Source organism: Felis catus, chromosome E1, assembly GCF_018350175.1.
Source record: "Felis catus isolate Fca126 chromosome E1, F.catus_Fca126_mat1.0, whole genome shotgun sequence".
In the NCBI taxonomy this organism is placed as follows: domain Eukaryota; kingdom Metazoa; phylum Chordata; class Mammalia; order Carnivora; family Felidae; genus Felis; species Felis catus.
Window position 1 is genome coordinate 60945062 of NC_058381.1, and position 15950 is coordinate 60961011.

The 15950-nt window shown below is 55.2% G+C and overlaps 1 protein-coding gene across 12 annotated transcripts in view; it reads right to left on the minus strand.

Moving 5' to 3' along the window:
* Positions 1-14164, minus strand: part of CCDC57 (coiled-coil domain containing 57) — a 102649-nt gene extending 88485 nt beyond the window's left edge. For 4 of the 12 annotated variants that reach the window (XM_023244368.2, XM_045044961.1, XR_006589767.1 and 1 more), the window contains exons 1-4: positions 13974-14125; positions 3568-3793; positions 2902-3319; positions 266-374 (exon numbers count right to left, since the gene is read on the minus strand). In XM_023244368.2, coding sequence (XP_023100136.2) covers positions 266-374; positions 2902-3311 — 519 coding nt within the window. In that variant the 5' untranslated portion in view covers positions 3312-3319; positions 3568-3793; positions 13974-14125. Of the gene's footprint in view, positions 1-265; positions 375-2901; positions 3320-3461; positions 3794-13973 lie in introns of those variants that run through there. The other 8 variants (XM_045044962.1, XR_006589771.1, XR_006589770.1 and 5 more) reach the window with 5 other exon arrangements.
* Positions 14165-15950: the final 1786 nt, after the last annotated feature.

Below are 15950 nucleotides of genomic sequence, written 5' to 3' on the forward strand. Positions count from 1 at the left end.
TCAAATTTTAACTTTTCAATACTTTTTTCTAAAATAAGGGAGACAACGTGTATCCTTTTGTGAGGAAAGAGACACCCAGGGGGTTACTACAGACGAAGGTTCAGACGCCCGCCACATCCCCCAGCCCAGCCCAGAATGGAAATCTGCCCCAGTAATTCAGCGCGGACCCCATGGATACCACACAGTTAACAAAAAGGCCGACTTTCGCTCAACAACTCGGTTTCCAGCCGGCAGCTGAGACGGGGCCGCGGTCGGAACGTCCTACCTGCCTCTGCAGAGCAAGTTCACCATCCAGCTCCTCGAGCTTCCTCTCCAGCCTCCATTTCAGGTTTTCATACTGCTCCCGCTGCTGGTCGATCTCACCGTTCTTCTCACTATGCAAACATTGCAGCGTTAACAAAAGTCCTGCTGAAGAGTCCGCGGGACCCGCGTGCGACACACCGCACGGGCCGCTGCCTGCACAGAGAGCCTGGAATGGAGTCCAGAGGCGCACAGCACAATTCCCAAAGTGTCCAGTCACAAGCAAAAGGCACCAAGAACCAGGAAGAGAAAAGGCAGTCACAGGTGCTAACACCAAGATGACACGGATGTTCAAATTCTCTAATAAGGACTTTAGAGCAGCCATTAATTATTTAAGGCGCTCCAACAAGCAGTTTAGTGCAGCCTTAGAAAGACTCACAAAGAATCAAACAGAAACTGAGAACGAAGAGGTGCCGTAACCGAACAGAAGGTTCGCCGGGCGGCTTAACGGCCGAGTGAAGGTGACGACATGACAGAGAAAAGAATCCATCAACTTGAAACCAGCACAACAGAAATCACCCCATCAAATAACACAGAGAAACAGACTGGAAAAAATGAGCAGAGCCCAGGGAGCTGAGGGACAGCCACGAACGCTGAGTGTTGGTGCCACGGAGTCCCAGAATGGAGGGAAAGAGGAGAGCTGAAACGTACTGGAAGAAGTCATGGATGAAGATGTCTCAAGTTTGTCAAAAAAAAAAAAAAAAAAAAAAGAGAGAGACAGAGAAGAGAAAGACAGAAAGAAAAAAAAGAGTGGGCAAAGAAATGACCCGAGGAGACACTTTAAAATGTAGAGCACTTGGGGCACCTGGGTGGTACGCGGTCAGTTAAGTGACCGACTCCTGATTTTGGACCAGGTCATGATCTCACGTTTCTTGGGACCGAGCCCCACACTGGGCTCTGCGCTGACAGCGGGGAGCCTGCTTGCGATTCTCTGTCTCTCCCTCTTTCTCTGCCCCTCCCATGTGTCTCTCTCACAAAATAAATAAATAAACATTAAAAAAATAATAAAACGTACGGCACTCCAAGAAGGATGCTTGAAAATCAGCGTGTCCACGGAGGGCAAGCTGGCCCACATGTCACAACGTTAAAAGCACCTGCCACTCATGCTACAGGGACATCACGGTGTAATTTTTAACGGTGAAGTTGGAGAACAGCCAGAATGCCAACATCCATCCTGCAGGTGCAGGTTACGGGGCCCCTCCCCGGCTCCGGGGGACGCTGACCTTGGCCGAACTCTGCATCTCTGTTCCCTGGCCCCCCAGTGAGGTGGCGTGGGGTGCGAACATCACGCACCACGCCGCCTGAACAGACGGCGGGCTTCCTCACACGCTGCGTCGGAGCTGGGAGAATCAGCAGAGGGCCACGAACACCTCGGGCTTCCGGGCTTCCAGGCTTCCCTCTCGGGACCCTGGAAACTGTGCCTGTGTGTTGTTACAGGAGGCTGTTGTCACAGAGCCTGCGGGCCAGAGGCTTGTGAGCCGACGTGGGCCCGCACCCAACTGAGGGAGGTCTCCTCCCCTCACGCCCAACCTGCCACGGAGCCCGGAACGAACAGGCCCAGAATCCACTAAGAGGGCCAGGGAGCCATCTGAAAAGATGTGGCAGAGCTCAGCGCATGACACGAAGAATAGCTTCCCGGATAGACGGGAAACCGCCACGGGCAGGTTGTGGGCAGCGTGTGCGGGACACGACTTTGTGGGCGTAAAAGCGAGCTCTCCTGGAGGGAACACAACGGACCCCTCCGGCAGCTTTTCCTTTTCACCGGACCATCTTCACCTCACGGTACAAGTCATGGTCGTGACAAGAATATCCTTACCGTTGCGATTTTTTAACAAGTGCTTTAAGCACGTACGTAACAACATGAGAAACTATTCAGGGGCCACCTGGGGGGCTCAGTGGGTTAAGCTCCGACTTTGGCTCAGGTCACGATCTCGCGGTTTGTGAGTTCCAGCCCCACGTTGGGCTTTGCGCTGACAGCCCAGAGCCTGGAGCCTGCTTCGGATTCTTCGGATTCTGTCTCCCTCTCTCCTTCTGCCCCTCCCCTACTCGCACACTCGTGTGTATTCTCTCTCTCAAGATAAACAAACCTAAAAAAACAAACCGCTATTTAGGACCCCATTCAGTGACAAGAGAACCTGCAGGATGCGGCCCACCGCTCTGCGCACACACAACACACTCTCGCGTGTACACGCACACGTGCACGCACACGCGCACACCAGGGAGCGCACACCCAAGTGTTAACATGACATCACGAACGTACACGCTGAAATCGGGGGAAGGACACCAGATTTTTAAATGAAGCCGGTCGTATCTGTCTTCCCGCTGGGGAGCCGGGGAGCAGCCGTGACAAGCGTGTGACAGTGAGCGGCCTCCCGGGGGGCCCAGCCAACGGGACCCTCTGACCCGAGCTGGGTTCCTGGTCAGCCTGTCTCAAGCGAGCTCACGGAGTTTGGGGATTGAAACATATTTTGCATCATTAACAGTCACGAACTGGAACAGCTTTTATTGAAATGACACAGATTCGTCATCCGTGGAGAAAACGGCCAGCGTTTCAAGCAGTGTCCCGTTCGTCCCCCGCGCCGCGGGGCGGGGCCGCCTCACCTGTGCGCGCGCTCCAGCTCCAGCCGGTGCTCCTCCAAGTTCAGCCGGTGTCGCCGCTGCAGGTCGTCCAGCCGCCGGGCCTCGCTGGCCAGCGCCCGCCTCAGCCGGGCCGCCTCCACCCTCAGCTCGCTCACCTCCGCCTGCCGCGCCTCCTCCCGGGCCCGGGCCTGGGCGAAGGCGGTGTCGTAGCGCTCCAGCTCGCGGTCCCGCTCGTCCAGCACCTGCAGGTTGTAGACGAAGTCCTCCCGCAGGCGCCGCAGCGCCCCCTGCGCCTCGTGCAGCTGGCTGTGCGCGTCCTGCAGCGCGGCCTCCTGCAGCTGGCAGCGGTGGGCCCGCAGCGCCCTCCACTCCTCCTCCTTGCGAGCCAGCAGCTGGCCCAGGGCCTGCTCCGAGGGCGGCGGCAGCATCATCGGGGCAGCTGTGGTGGGGGAGGGGAGCGCAGAGTCAGGGGCTCTGGCCGTCCTTCCGCCGCGCCCCCCCTCAGAACCCCATCTGTGGCATCGCTGTCGCCAAGAGGGAGGACGCTCGGGGCCAGTGAGCAGCTGTGTGGTCACACGTACCTTCCGAAGGGCCCTTTCTACCCTACCCTCACCCTGCAGCAGAGGGAGCGGGGCAGGATGTCTAGGAGGACCACCGAGGAAGGGAAGACGAGGACCGGCCGCTCACCGACGAGAGCCAGGTCCTTTGAACAGGCTCGCGAAGCGCTCTCCCACTTTGCAGATGAGAAAACGAGGCAGCGAAGGAGCTGAGCGAGGACTGGAGCCCAGAAGCTTCCGAGAGCCAGCGGCCCGCCCGTCGCGCACACGGCTCCGCTCGGGGGGCGCTCCCCCCGCCGCACTCGAGCAGCTTCCTCTGCTCTCTTATCTCCAATCCGTCGCGGAGTGGCGCTTCTCTGAAACACAATAAAAAGAAAGCGCCGGAGGAAAATAAGGTGGAAAAACAAAGGCATATAACACACAAGTCCGAGTCTTTAACATTCAGAGTCCACAGCATAAAGCTCCTTCGTCAAACTGCTCTAAGTGTCTAAGACCTCTCGCTCCTCCGTCTCTGCCAAGGACGGGCCGCGGGGCTGCGTGGGAGGTGTGGGCAAGGGCTGTCCCTCACCAGGTGAGCCCGAGGCCACACAGACCGCTGAGGGCGCATCACCTGGCACAGAAGGGGTGGATCCCCACGTGTAAAACCACGTGGTGCTCCGGGCCTTGACCTACAGGAACAGGCCGGAGGCCTCACAGCGAGCCCAGAGGGTAGGCAGGCTGGGCCCAAGGGCCACTGTCACCCTGGGGACAGACAGCAGCCCTTCTCTGACAACACCTTTCCAGAAGGGCCGGGAGCATTCCAGGCAGGCATCCAGAAGTGACATTTGAGTACCACTGTCATCCCAAAGAATCTAAAATGGGGGTGCCTGGGTGGCTCAGTCGGACTGGGGGAGAGGGACAGTGGGCGGGACTTCAGAGGCCTGAGGTGACACTCGGAAAGGGGGTCACGGAGGTTACAGTGCAGCCACGCCTGAAGTGGTCCCCACAGCATCAACACCGGTCGACCCTGGTCAGCATATAGGAAACACCGACAAACTCAGAAACAGGAGAACTGAAGGGGCTACTTACTGCTTTTTGTTTTCTTTACGGTAACTCTAGAATTCTTACGTAAGCTACCGCTCTCTGGTCAGCAACGCTAAATCAGCAATACTACTTTTGGGGGCATGAAGTTCACTTCACTCCTGAAGTTACTAAGAAAAACCACCAACAAAAAATTATCCATATACCCAATCCGTTACTATAACATTTTGGTAATAGAATGAAAAAAAACCCAATAAATTCACAAGCATTGGTAGCACGCTGCCTGAGGGGCACGTCTTCTGCTACCACCACACGGGTCTCTGGCCTAATGAGTGGAGTTTGACAGTAATTCTGGCTACAAGTGGGAGGAAGGAAGGAAGGAAGGAAGGAAGGAAGGAAGGAAGGAAGGAAAGAAAAAGTAAAAGAGAAACTGTCAAGATGGTCCTGGCCGGTATTGGAAAATCCCCAGATGCTGTCAGGACCCCAGAAATAACGTGCCTTTCACAGGAAGCCACCCCAGCCAACAGTAGAGACACTCGGCCGGGTTTTGAGCACAGGTCAGCTGAGCTCACAGAACAGTGCTTAGGACACAGAAAGGGAGAGGGGAAAACAACGTGACAACCATCAAAACCGGGCAACAGAGGCCACGCAACCAGCGCGTCTCAGACGACGGAGGACAAAGTACCAAGAACAGGCTCGAGCACGGGGCCCACGAGTCTGGTAAGGAAAAAGCAAGGCGATTTCCCAGGCGAAGCCAGTATCTTCTCGGCACCGACACCAGACCTGAATGACTCCCTTACGAAGGTCCTCCTACAAGAGCGGTGAGACGTGCAGGACGGCGCTGGCCAGCCCCTCCCACAGAGGGCAGCGGGTGTCGAGGGCTCCGTGGGGCACAGGCTCTGCGCCAACCCCGCAGCTCAGAGCACGGACGGCGCAGGCTGGGTCTGGCCCGCAGGCCTGCTCTGTGGAGGGGACACTGTTCTCAGCATCGTGTGACAGGCCCTGGTAGCCCCTAACCCTCAGGGCCCAGTCCCAGCCCAGCCAGTCTTGGGGCGACTCTGCAAGAGGGAGGAGCAGCTGAGTCCGGAGGGCCCGCACAGGGCTGTGGAGACAGCGGGGCCCAGCGATACGCCGCGTAGTAAGGAATACGTGTTGGCTTCATTCGCGGTTCCTGGCACACACCCCCGAAGACCCTCACCACGCCGAGCGACGGGAGCTACGGGGGCAGCTGCTGTTAGCTTAGTTTTTGTGCCCAGGTCCTGAAACGATCCCAGGTGAAAGGGTATCTTCTGTTTCTCCGCCCCTGGGCTTATGAGGGGACTCTGGAGCCGGCTGCCGGGGGAGCCCACCTGGGGGCTGCGGGGCTGGGACTTTCCATCCCACCCCCCAACTTCCCTTCCAGCAGGAGGACAGGGGCTGGAGGCCGACCCATCACCCATGGCCCACGGCTCAATCAGTCACGTCTGTGTGACGACCTCCACAGAAACCCTCGGCGAAGGGGTCGGGGAGCACACAGAGGTGCCCTGAGACGGCATGGAAGGTCTGCCTCCCAGACACTTCAACTGTTGCACCCGTTCCATCTGGCTGTCCCTGAGTCATACCCTTTAGAATATGCTGGGGAGCTACAAAGAACGTTCCTGAGCTCTGTGAGCTGCTCTAGCAAGCTGAACCCGAAGAGGGGTCGTCGAGGGGTCCTCTGATGTAGAGGCGTCCGGGCGGGGTCGGTCTTGCGGGACGGAGCCCTGAACCTAACCTGTGGGGTCCGTGCTAACCCCAGGCAGTCACTCGGAACCCAGTTCAACCGCAGAGGATGCTTGGTGGAGGAAAAGGCCCCGCACGCACGCAGGCCGAGCTCCCGGAGCGGAAGGGAGGCCTGGGAGGCAGGGGCATGATCGCCAGGGGCAGTCGAGGGCGCTGCCCTGCTCCAGACCTCCGCAGCCCCATTCCTGCTAGCCTCCGGGCCTCACCCAGTAAGCGGGCTTCAACCTGCCCTCGGCTGCGACACACCCATCCAGCACCTGCCTGCCACCCGAGCGCCACCCCAGGCTCCTGCCCCCCAGTTTCCTTGGCTCCTTCCAAGGCACCCCTCTATCCAGCTGCCCAAGCTAAACACGTGGGATTAGCCTTGACTTCCCGCTTCCTCTCCTCCCCACGCACCTTGGCCACCATCCAGGGCTCTCGCTGCAAGACCCCTGGACTGGCCCCTCTGCTCCACTCGCTCAAGGGTGCCAAAGGGATCCTGTAAGTGGAAGGAAAAAGGCTAACTGCCCAGGGCTTCCCGTTCCACATAGTCCTGTTCTCTCAGGGCTGGGACACGTCAGGCCCTGGAGCCCAGCACCTGCTGCCATGTGCCGGGTGGGGTCAGACCCCCAGGTGGCTCCACCACAGGGAACGGCCCCCTGTCTGCTGAAGCACCTGGCCTGCCCTGGCCGCCCTGGTCATGGTTTCTCTCAATCCCAAACACCCAAGCACCCCACGCTCCTCCGATCACCGGCCCTCACCCTTCAGATGTGTTAATGGATGTATAAATGAATCACAGAAAAACTATAGACTCACTTTTAAAAGTGTTTCATTCAGTAATAAAGGAAGCCACTGGCTTCAAGTTCAGTCAGTGGCCAAGCACCTTCCCCAAGCAGACAGCTAGGATGTGCAGAGGGCACCTCGGACTGGGTTCTGAGCCCCAAGCCCCAGCACACAGAAGGTGATGACAACGGTTCATTTCATTCAGGAGCAAACCCCTCCGATTATATTTCAGGTGCTACAACTGTGTAACCAGAAAAACTGAGGCTGGTAATATAAAATTCCACCAGACACAGTTCCCTTTCTTAAATTCATCCATTTACTCATTTAAAAAGTATCTGTTTAGCACTCAGTAGGTGCCAGGGACTGTTTTACCTACTGGAGACAGACAGTAAGGTCACTGCACCGATGGTCTGTCTGTCAGCCTGGGGCAAGATGAGAGCGGCTGAGGACATGGGGCGACTCTGCACAGAGGCCAGGGAAGCCCACGAGGGAAAAGCAGGAAGGGGTTCTGCGTGGCCTCTATGAGGCTTGCACGTCCCGGCCAGGTCATGGTCCCTGTGCTGGCTAGAGGGCTCCCAGGACCACGGGGAAACCGGGGTTACGGCAGGCCAGCCACAAAGCCCAGGGAGAGCCCTGGTGTGGAACTGGCGACCTCCACGGTTAGGGGTTCGTCCACGCTGTCTATCTACTGGCTGCCCAAAACACCCAACACCCAACACACACACACACACACACACACACACACACACACGCACACACACACACACACCCCAACTAGCAGGGGAGCTGTATGGGCGAGGGGCCAGTGTGGGGCCCAGGAGCTCTGGAGTCCGGCAGTCTTGTCAACAAAAACCGACACATAGGCCACCCACATGACTGCGCCCACTCACAGGGACAGGATCAGGATTCAAGCAAACACACACCAGTAAACAACGCCCCTGCTACCGTGATGACTCAGACTGTCTCCCCAAGTGCCCATGAGTCACCACTATGGTCCTTCACAGATAACACACCACGGTCTGCGAGGTCAACGGGCCTCCCTGCTTCTGGAGACTGCTCCTCAGCGCCCTGTCCTGTGTCACAGGCCCCGCCACCAGGTCTGCCTCTTAAATGCGCTGGTTGCACAGCCACCCACAGGAGTTACTCTTGTAATACAGACAGCTGACCACACGATACCACGCCCGTGGCTCTGGCCACCTGCAAGGTAAAGTTCAACCTGTTCGGCATAGTAAACGAAGAATGAGGGGACAGGGCCTGGCCCTTGCTGCCCATCGCGGCTCCCTCCCTAGAGAGACCAGCTTCTACCGTGCAGGCCAGATTCTATGGCACTCAGGACCCACAAGCAACCCGACACCGGTCCAGGTGCCCCTTTCCTCCTTACCCCATCACAGGACAGCCTGCGCCCTGCCGCCCTGTAAATCTCACCACAGGATAACCCTAAAAGCCCCGAGGCTGACATTGATGGGCTTTAAACATCACGGCTTCAGAGCCTGGACGCAATCTGCCTGTCAGCCAGCAGATGTCCCCAACAAGCACCCAGTTTTCAGGGGGAACCAGTGAAACTTCTGGGGAAACGGCAGAAAGAAATCTCCACAGAAGGGAGAGACCCACAGTTAAGGTGGCTTTGCTTGCGGCATCCACGGTGTTCTAGGAGGGCCTGTGGGGTCGGCCGGGGGTGGAGCAGGGGCGCGCCAGGTCACGTCATCGCTTCGATCTTCTCATTTGTAAGACACGGAGCTTTCTAACCCGTTTATCTCAGGCAGATGTGGTACAAAAGCACCTGCAGACCCCCGGGTGTTAGGAAGATGGAAACAGCCCCTCGCGAAAGCCCTCGTTTCCCACCCACAGAAAACCTGTTGGTCCCACACAGACGCAAGCCCCATCTGGAAGTCGACCTCAGTCATCAGTTCCTCTGAATGTGCCCCAGTGTTAAGACAGGGCTGCGAGGAGCGTGGAGCAGTTTGGGACTCACTTGCCGGAGCCCCACCAGTGCTCTGCCGCGGACGACCCTGACCACACGGGCCAGCCGGGTCGGAGGCCGGGGGGCGACACCTGGGGCTTGGCCTTCCACACTCAGCACAGGGAGGGAGAGGCTTCCAGTGAGATCCTCAGCTCCTCACAAACTAGGACAGAGCCAAAGACCGGCCGAGCTGCAGATGCGGTCCGTGCCAAGTCTGCTTGACGGCCGGCTCCCCGGTTGAGAGGAAGGAGTTCAAGACAGAGGGTGAGTCCCAATGAACCACAAAGAGGCAGCGGGCAGATAAAGAGCTGTCCAAGCGCAGTGGGCTCTGCAGGGGGCTCCCCTTGCCCTGGGGGTGTCCCCACCTCCCCCACAGTGACTAGATGCAAGGAGTGTGACAAGATGCTCCTGATCCACAAAGACCCTCCCCCTCGCCTAGACCGCCAGATAGAGTAGAACACGTCGGAGATAAACCAGGGGGTTACCCAATCCACACACAGGATTAGGATTAATTAGAATTAATCGCCCTCTGAGGCTGACCAAAACTTTGAAGCAATTTCTTTTACAATAAACATTTGATAATTACTAATTGGAAAAGCATTGTGTAACCTCATTAAAACACAAGCAGTTACAGACTCTACAATTTACACAAAGGGGCCATTTGTAAAGGCTAAAAGTCGGTCACTAGACGCTTATGAACAGGCTGTTCACGCACACTGGCCGAGCAGAGAGCCATCCAAAGCGGGGGTTTCTCTTTACCTCCTTCCCCTAAAGGACTGTGGCTCGGGATGGATGCATTCGGCTTTGGACTCGGCTACTGGTAAGATAAGTCCCTAACGCAGAAGAATTCAGACCTACCTCACCAAGCAATGTCATCTTGCTGGAAGTATACTTAGTGAGCTTAATTTACAAACCACCTTTTGTGGTGCTCGAAGGCAAGTCCAGAGATGATGGCTCATCTGTTCTACACGCAACACGGGGGCTCAACGCCAGCCCCCCGAGAATGGGCCACCTGAGCTACACTCAGCACCCGCAATCTTCAAGGATATCTAGGGGATGGATGAAAATCACACATCTGTGACCACGAGTCCGTTTTCCCACCCTTCACTGACTGCCAAACAGCACCCACAACCATTTGTAAACTCTGAAACAGGAGCGACGAGCCACGGGTAGGTCTGAGTTCCACCAGTGGCCCTTGTGGGGAGTGAGGGGTGTGCGGCACTTTTCTATGTGCATTTACACCTGCCAAATCCCTTTGCCAAAACAAACAAAAACAAACACGGAGTAAATGAAAAATAAAATAATAAAGTAAAGGGAAACCGAATCATCTTCTGGCTAAGAGCTGCTGACCTTTTTTCTTTATTTATTTAAGTAACCTACACCCAACATGGGGCTTGAACTCACAACCCTGAGATCAAGAGCCACTTTGCCTCCACCAATGGAGCCAGCCAGGTGCCCCAAGAGCTGCTGACTTTGAGAATCACATGGTTTACATACCAAAGCTTAAAATCATAATGAAATACAGGGGCACCTGGGTGGCTCAGTCACTTGGGCGTCAGACTTCGGCTCAGGTCATGATCCCACAGTTCCTGGGTTCGAGCCCCGTGTCAGGCTCTGTGCTGACAGGTCAGAGCCTGGAGCTTGCTTCAGATTCTCTGTGTCCCTCTCCTACTCACACTCTGTGTCTGTCTCAAAAATAAATAAACATTAAAAAAAAAAAAAACATAATGAAATACAAACAGAAACAACTGAATCTAACCTCATCACAAATGATTAATATAAATGCAAACGATACAAAACAAAAAACACGGGGCGCCCAGGTGGCTCAGTCAGTTAGGCAACTGACTCTTGATTTCGGCTCAGGTCATGATCTCACGGTTTGAGACAGAGCTCCGTGTTGGGCTCCACGCTGACAGTGTGGAGCCAGCATGGGATTCTCTCTCCCTCTTTCGCTACCCCTCCCTCTGCTCGTGCACATGTGCACTCTCTCAAATAAAACATTAAAAAAAAGAAAAAAACAGGGCACCTGAGTGGCTCAGTTGGTTAAGCATCCAGCTTCAGCTCAGGTCATGATCTCACGGTCCGGGAATTCAAGCCCCACATTGGGCTCTGTGCTGACAGCTCAGGGCCTGGAGCTTACTTCGGATTCTGTGTCTCCCTCTGCCCCTCCCCCACTTGCACTCTGTCTCTGTCTCTCAAAAATAAACATTAAAAAAAAATTAGAAAAAAAAAATGCCCTGGGGTTCCTGAGTGGCTCAGTGGGTTAAGCGCCTGACTTCGGTTCAGGTCATGACCTCGAGGTTCGTGAGTTCGAGTCCCACATCGGGCTCTATGCTGATAGCTCAGAGACTGGAGCCTACTTCAAATTATCTCTGCCCGTCCCCCACTCACACTCTGTCTCTCTCTCTCTCTCTCTCTCTCTCTCTCCCCCTCCCTCCCAAAAATAAATTGAAAAAAATATTTAAAAATTTTAAAAAATACACTAAAATAACTTCATAAAAAACTTTATATATTGTAAGGATAAAAACAAAACAACTGTATGCAAATATTATCCTCTAATAGGTTTGTTTTTAACAGAAATATGGACTAGAAATTCTGAAATTACTTCATATGTGGTCTAGGATTGAGCAGATAAGTAAATACATTGAGGACAATAGGAACCAGATTTAGAGAGGAAAAGAAATGTAGAATGAACCTTGGGATAATTAATTGGAATTGGAGATATCAATATAAACTCACAGCCTTTAACATACACACAGATCTATACACTCAGAAATAGATACAGATGTGTCTGGTGTGAATAAATATAGGTTTCCTAGCTCCACCCACTGAGAAACCCAAAAGGCAACGACCCTCCAGTAGCAATAAAGCATACCTACAACCTGATCTTGGTTTCTAAACACCTCCTTGGAAACTAAAAGTGGGGGGGGGGGGGACGCCTGGCTGACTCACTCAGTGGAGCTTGCAACTCTTGATCTTGGGGTTACAGGTTCGAGCCTCAGGTTGGATGTAGAGCTGACTTGAAAATAATAAAATATCTTGGGGCGCCTGGGTGGCTCAGTCGGTTAAGCGTCCGACTTCAGCTCAGGTCACGACCTCGCAGTCCGTGAGTTCAAGCCCCGCGTCGGGCTCTGGGCTGATGGCTCAGAGCCTGGAGCCTGCTTCACATTCTGTGTCTCCCTCTCTCTCTGCCCCTCCCCCGTTCATGCTCTGTCTCTCTCTGTCTCAAAAATAAATAAAACGTTAAAAAATTTTTTAAAAATAAAATAAAATATCTTAAGAAAGAAAAGAAAAGAAAAGAAAAGAAAAGAAAAGAAAGGAAAAGAAAAGAAAAGAAAAGAAGGAAGGAACTAAAAGGAAGCAGAGCTCCTTAGAGAAATGACTGACACAGGCCAGGTCAAGGAAACACAACATGAACCTGGTGCATCTGGTGGTGCCAGAAAATAAGGGCTCAAAAATGTTAGGGGACATGCTGAAAGGACACGGAAGCCAACCTGAAAAGCCTCCTAAAGCTCAAATCTGAAAAATCAGCAACAAAATAAATTATAGCAGTGGATTATAACCAATGGTGGGGGGTGGGGGAGACACAAAGTAAAAACACGTATACCAACATAAATGCATAGAAAAATGGCGAGAAGCGAAGGTTCTTGGGGCACCTGGCTGGCTCAGTCAGTACGGCCTGCGACTCTCAATCTCAGGATTGTGAGTTCAAGCCCCATGCCAGGTGCCTCCTTTAATATGTAGAAAGAATAATGGAAATAAAAAAAAATCTTCATTTGGTAAATATGATTAATAATAGTTTCAGAAAACACCCGTTTGTAATAGTAGAAAGTATGGTTAGAAACAAGTTATTTATATAGCCTCAAATTACCTCCCCACAAGGTGTTTATTACTTACAAACGAAAAAATAGTAACTTTATAAAGGAGACACCACCTAAGCCATTTAACCAAAGTGCCACCACTAATGGACAGAGCAGCATCACCTGCCTCCTGATACGACGCACCGGAAGTGCACACCTTCGCTGTTGAGGCTTTCTTATAACAAATGCATAACCTGGAGCACGTTGCTGGCTCAGTCGGAAGAACTGTGACTCTTGATCTCAGGGGGTGGGGGGTCAGTTCGAGCTCCTTGCTGGGTGCAGCGATTACTTAAAAATCGGGCGCTGTGCTGACAGCTCGGAGCCTGGAGCCTGCTTGAAATTCTCTCATTCTCTCTCTCTCTCTCTCTCTCTCTCTCTCTCCCCCCCCCTCCATCTCTCTCAAAATAAATAAATAAACTTTAAAAATAAATAAAAGTAAAATTAAAAAATGCACCTTGAAATTAATCACGAGGAAACTTAAGACAAACCCAAATTAAGGAGCATTCCACAAAACAGGTGGCTCCTAAAAAGTGACAGGAAGACTCAGGGATCGCTCCAGACTGCAGAAGAGTAAGGACCGGAATCCTCGAGAGTAAAGTCATGGAGCCGTATGTGCGGAGTCTGCAAGAACCCTGCTTCTGGAGGAGCGCTGCTAATTCCCTGGGTGCGCCACGAGACCTGCCCCGACCTGCCCGCAAGAGGAGACGTAACATTTGGGGGAATCTCTGCAAAACGTGCGGGGTAGTCTTTGTACTACTTGTGCAACTTTTGTGCAAGTCTCAAATAATGGCGGGGGGTGGGGGGTGGGCGGGAAATCTCTGGGCCAGGCGGCCTGGTTTGAGCCCATCCTCACCCCCCGCAGGGCTGGCGCACGGCTGCGGCGTCCCCACCTGCACGGCCCACCCGGGGTCGCTGTGGGGACCCGAAGGGCCCGAAACCCGCGAGGCGCGGCGGGTCTGCGGGGGAACCGCACGGCTCGGGGCGCGGGACCCCGCGGACCTGCCCCCCACTCCCACCCCCGGGGCGCCCGGCCGAGCCCAGGACCCCGCGGACCTGCCCCCGCCCCGGCCCAGAGTGCGGGGCCCCGCGGCCCGGGTCCGCCAGGACCACCAAATCTCGGGGGCTTCCAGCCAGACCCGTTAAACGTGACCCGAAAAGCGGCAACGAGCGCACCTCCCACGCGAGGCGCCCAAGGCCGCGGCTCACCCGGAACGACCGTCCGCCGCAGCCTCCGGCCCCGCCGCGTTGCCATAGTGACCCGAGTCCGACGGCCGCGGTGCTGGCGCGCCCACTGCAGCGCTCCGACCCCACCGGAGGGAAACGCGAGGCAGGAAGCAGGGTTCCGGGCTCTTTTCGCCCGCCCCACGCGCAGGCGCCGATGGGACCTCCCGCCCACCCGACTCCCGGAGAGGATCCGCCGACTTCGCCAGGAGGGCGGGGCCGATGGCGAGGGTTGGGGGAGGCCGCAGGGGCTGAGGCTCCCCAGCTGGGCCCAGGGGAGGCAGGACGCGAGCTACTGGCTGCCTCCAAAGGCCCGGGCTGGGAGCTGCTCAGGCGGGGGCGAGACTGTACTGGAGAAGGAGAGGGAGCCGGGGCTGCACGAGGAGGGCGTGGGGGAGGGCCCAGAGCTGCAGGGGAGGGGGCCCGGGTTGTCCAGGGGACCGGGGACTTGGGGACGCACGACCCCCCCTCCCCCTCCCAATCCCGCGTCGCGCCTATAGGGCCCTTCTGCAGGGAAAGCCGCAGACTTGAGGACGGCGGGTGGGGCTGCCCCAGCAAGCTTTGTGGGGTTGGGTTGCCCTTCTGTTTCCAGTGCTGTTGCTCCCTGTGTTGTTGTTGTTGTTGTTGTTGTTGTTTATTAAAATTATTTTTTTTAAGTTATTTATTTTGAGAGAGGGAGCGCGCGCTGGCGCGGGGGAGCGATGGAGGGGCAGGGAGGGAGACAAAATCCCAAGCATGTTCCGCGCAGCACTGCACTATCGCCTAGCAGACCAGACCGAAGTGGGACTCGAACTCCCCAACCGTGAAATCATGCCCTGAGCTGGGATCAAAAGTTGGGCACTTAACTCACTGAGCCACCCAGGCACCCACACGCTATTTTGTTTGTGAGAACTCACCAGCTCGTGTGTGCTCGCAACCTGTGCACTTTTGTTTTTGTGTTCAATTGTAAGTTCAAAACAAAAGGAAAACAAAACCACAGCCTGCCTCACAGAGGCCACAGCAAGCCTTCCTGCCAAGGCCCCTGCAGCTTGCTCAGGGACAGCTTCCACGGGCATCTGAGGGTCCACGGGGCCTGAGGACCCAACCGGCCCAATAAGTGGGCCCAGGGGACAGCCTCTGCCACCCTCGGTCCCAGCCCTCCTGTCTGTGTTTTCTCCACCTGGATGGCTTGCTGGCTGCCCAGGGCCAGTCCCCAAGGGGGCCCTGCCAGTGACGGACAAAGGTCTCAAGCCAGTTAATGGTAAGAAAGGCTCAGCTTCTGGAGGGAGGTCTAGGAGTTATTAAATATCAGAAGCAGATCAATAATTCAAGCCTCATGAAAAATGGAAGCTGTGAACCTGTCATTTCACAGAAACCAAGTGAAAATAGCCATGCTCGCTTGGAGCAGCTGTAGATGGCCTCCAAAACCTTTAATCTTCATTCCACAGGCCCTGGGCACCCTTGCTGCCTCCATACCAGGGTAACCTGCTGTCACAGGACACAGCCAGGGTTCACATCCTGGTCCATTCCTGTCTTACATCTTTTTAGGACTCGGTTTGTTCTCCATAAAGCGGCGAGAATGTCCTGCCTTCCCTATTGCTTAGAGGGTCAGAAACAACACTGAACCACGCAGGTCCAGCTCAGCCCCAGGGAAGGGGCCCCAGGGTATGTCTGGGACCTAACAACGTGAGCTCCCTGCCTCCCCATCCTAGCCCCCAACCTGACTCTACAATAACCCCAACACTAACCCCAACCCAACCCTATACTAACCTTACCAACCTCACCCTGACCCTACGCTAACCCCAATGCCAACCCTGACCCCATGATCACGCCAATGCTGACCCCAAGCCTGACCCTAGTGTTACCCCCAAGGCACAGCATGGCCTTGCTTCTCACGGGAAGGGCCAGTTCCTACTGCCCTTTTATGGGACGTGCACCTCCTGGCCCCTC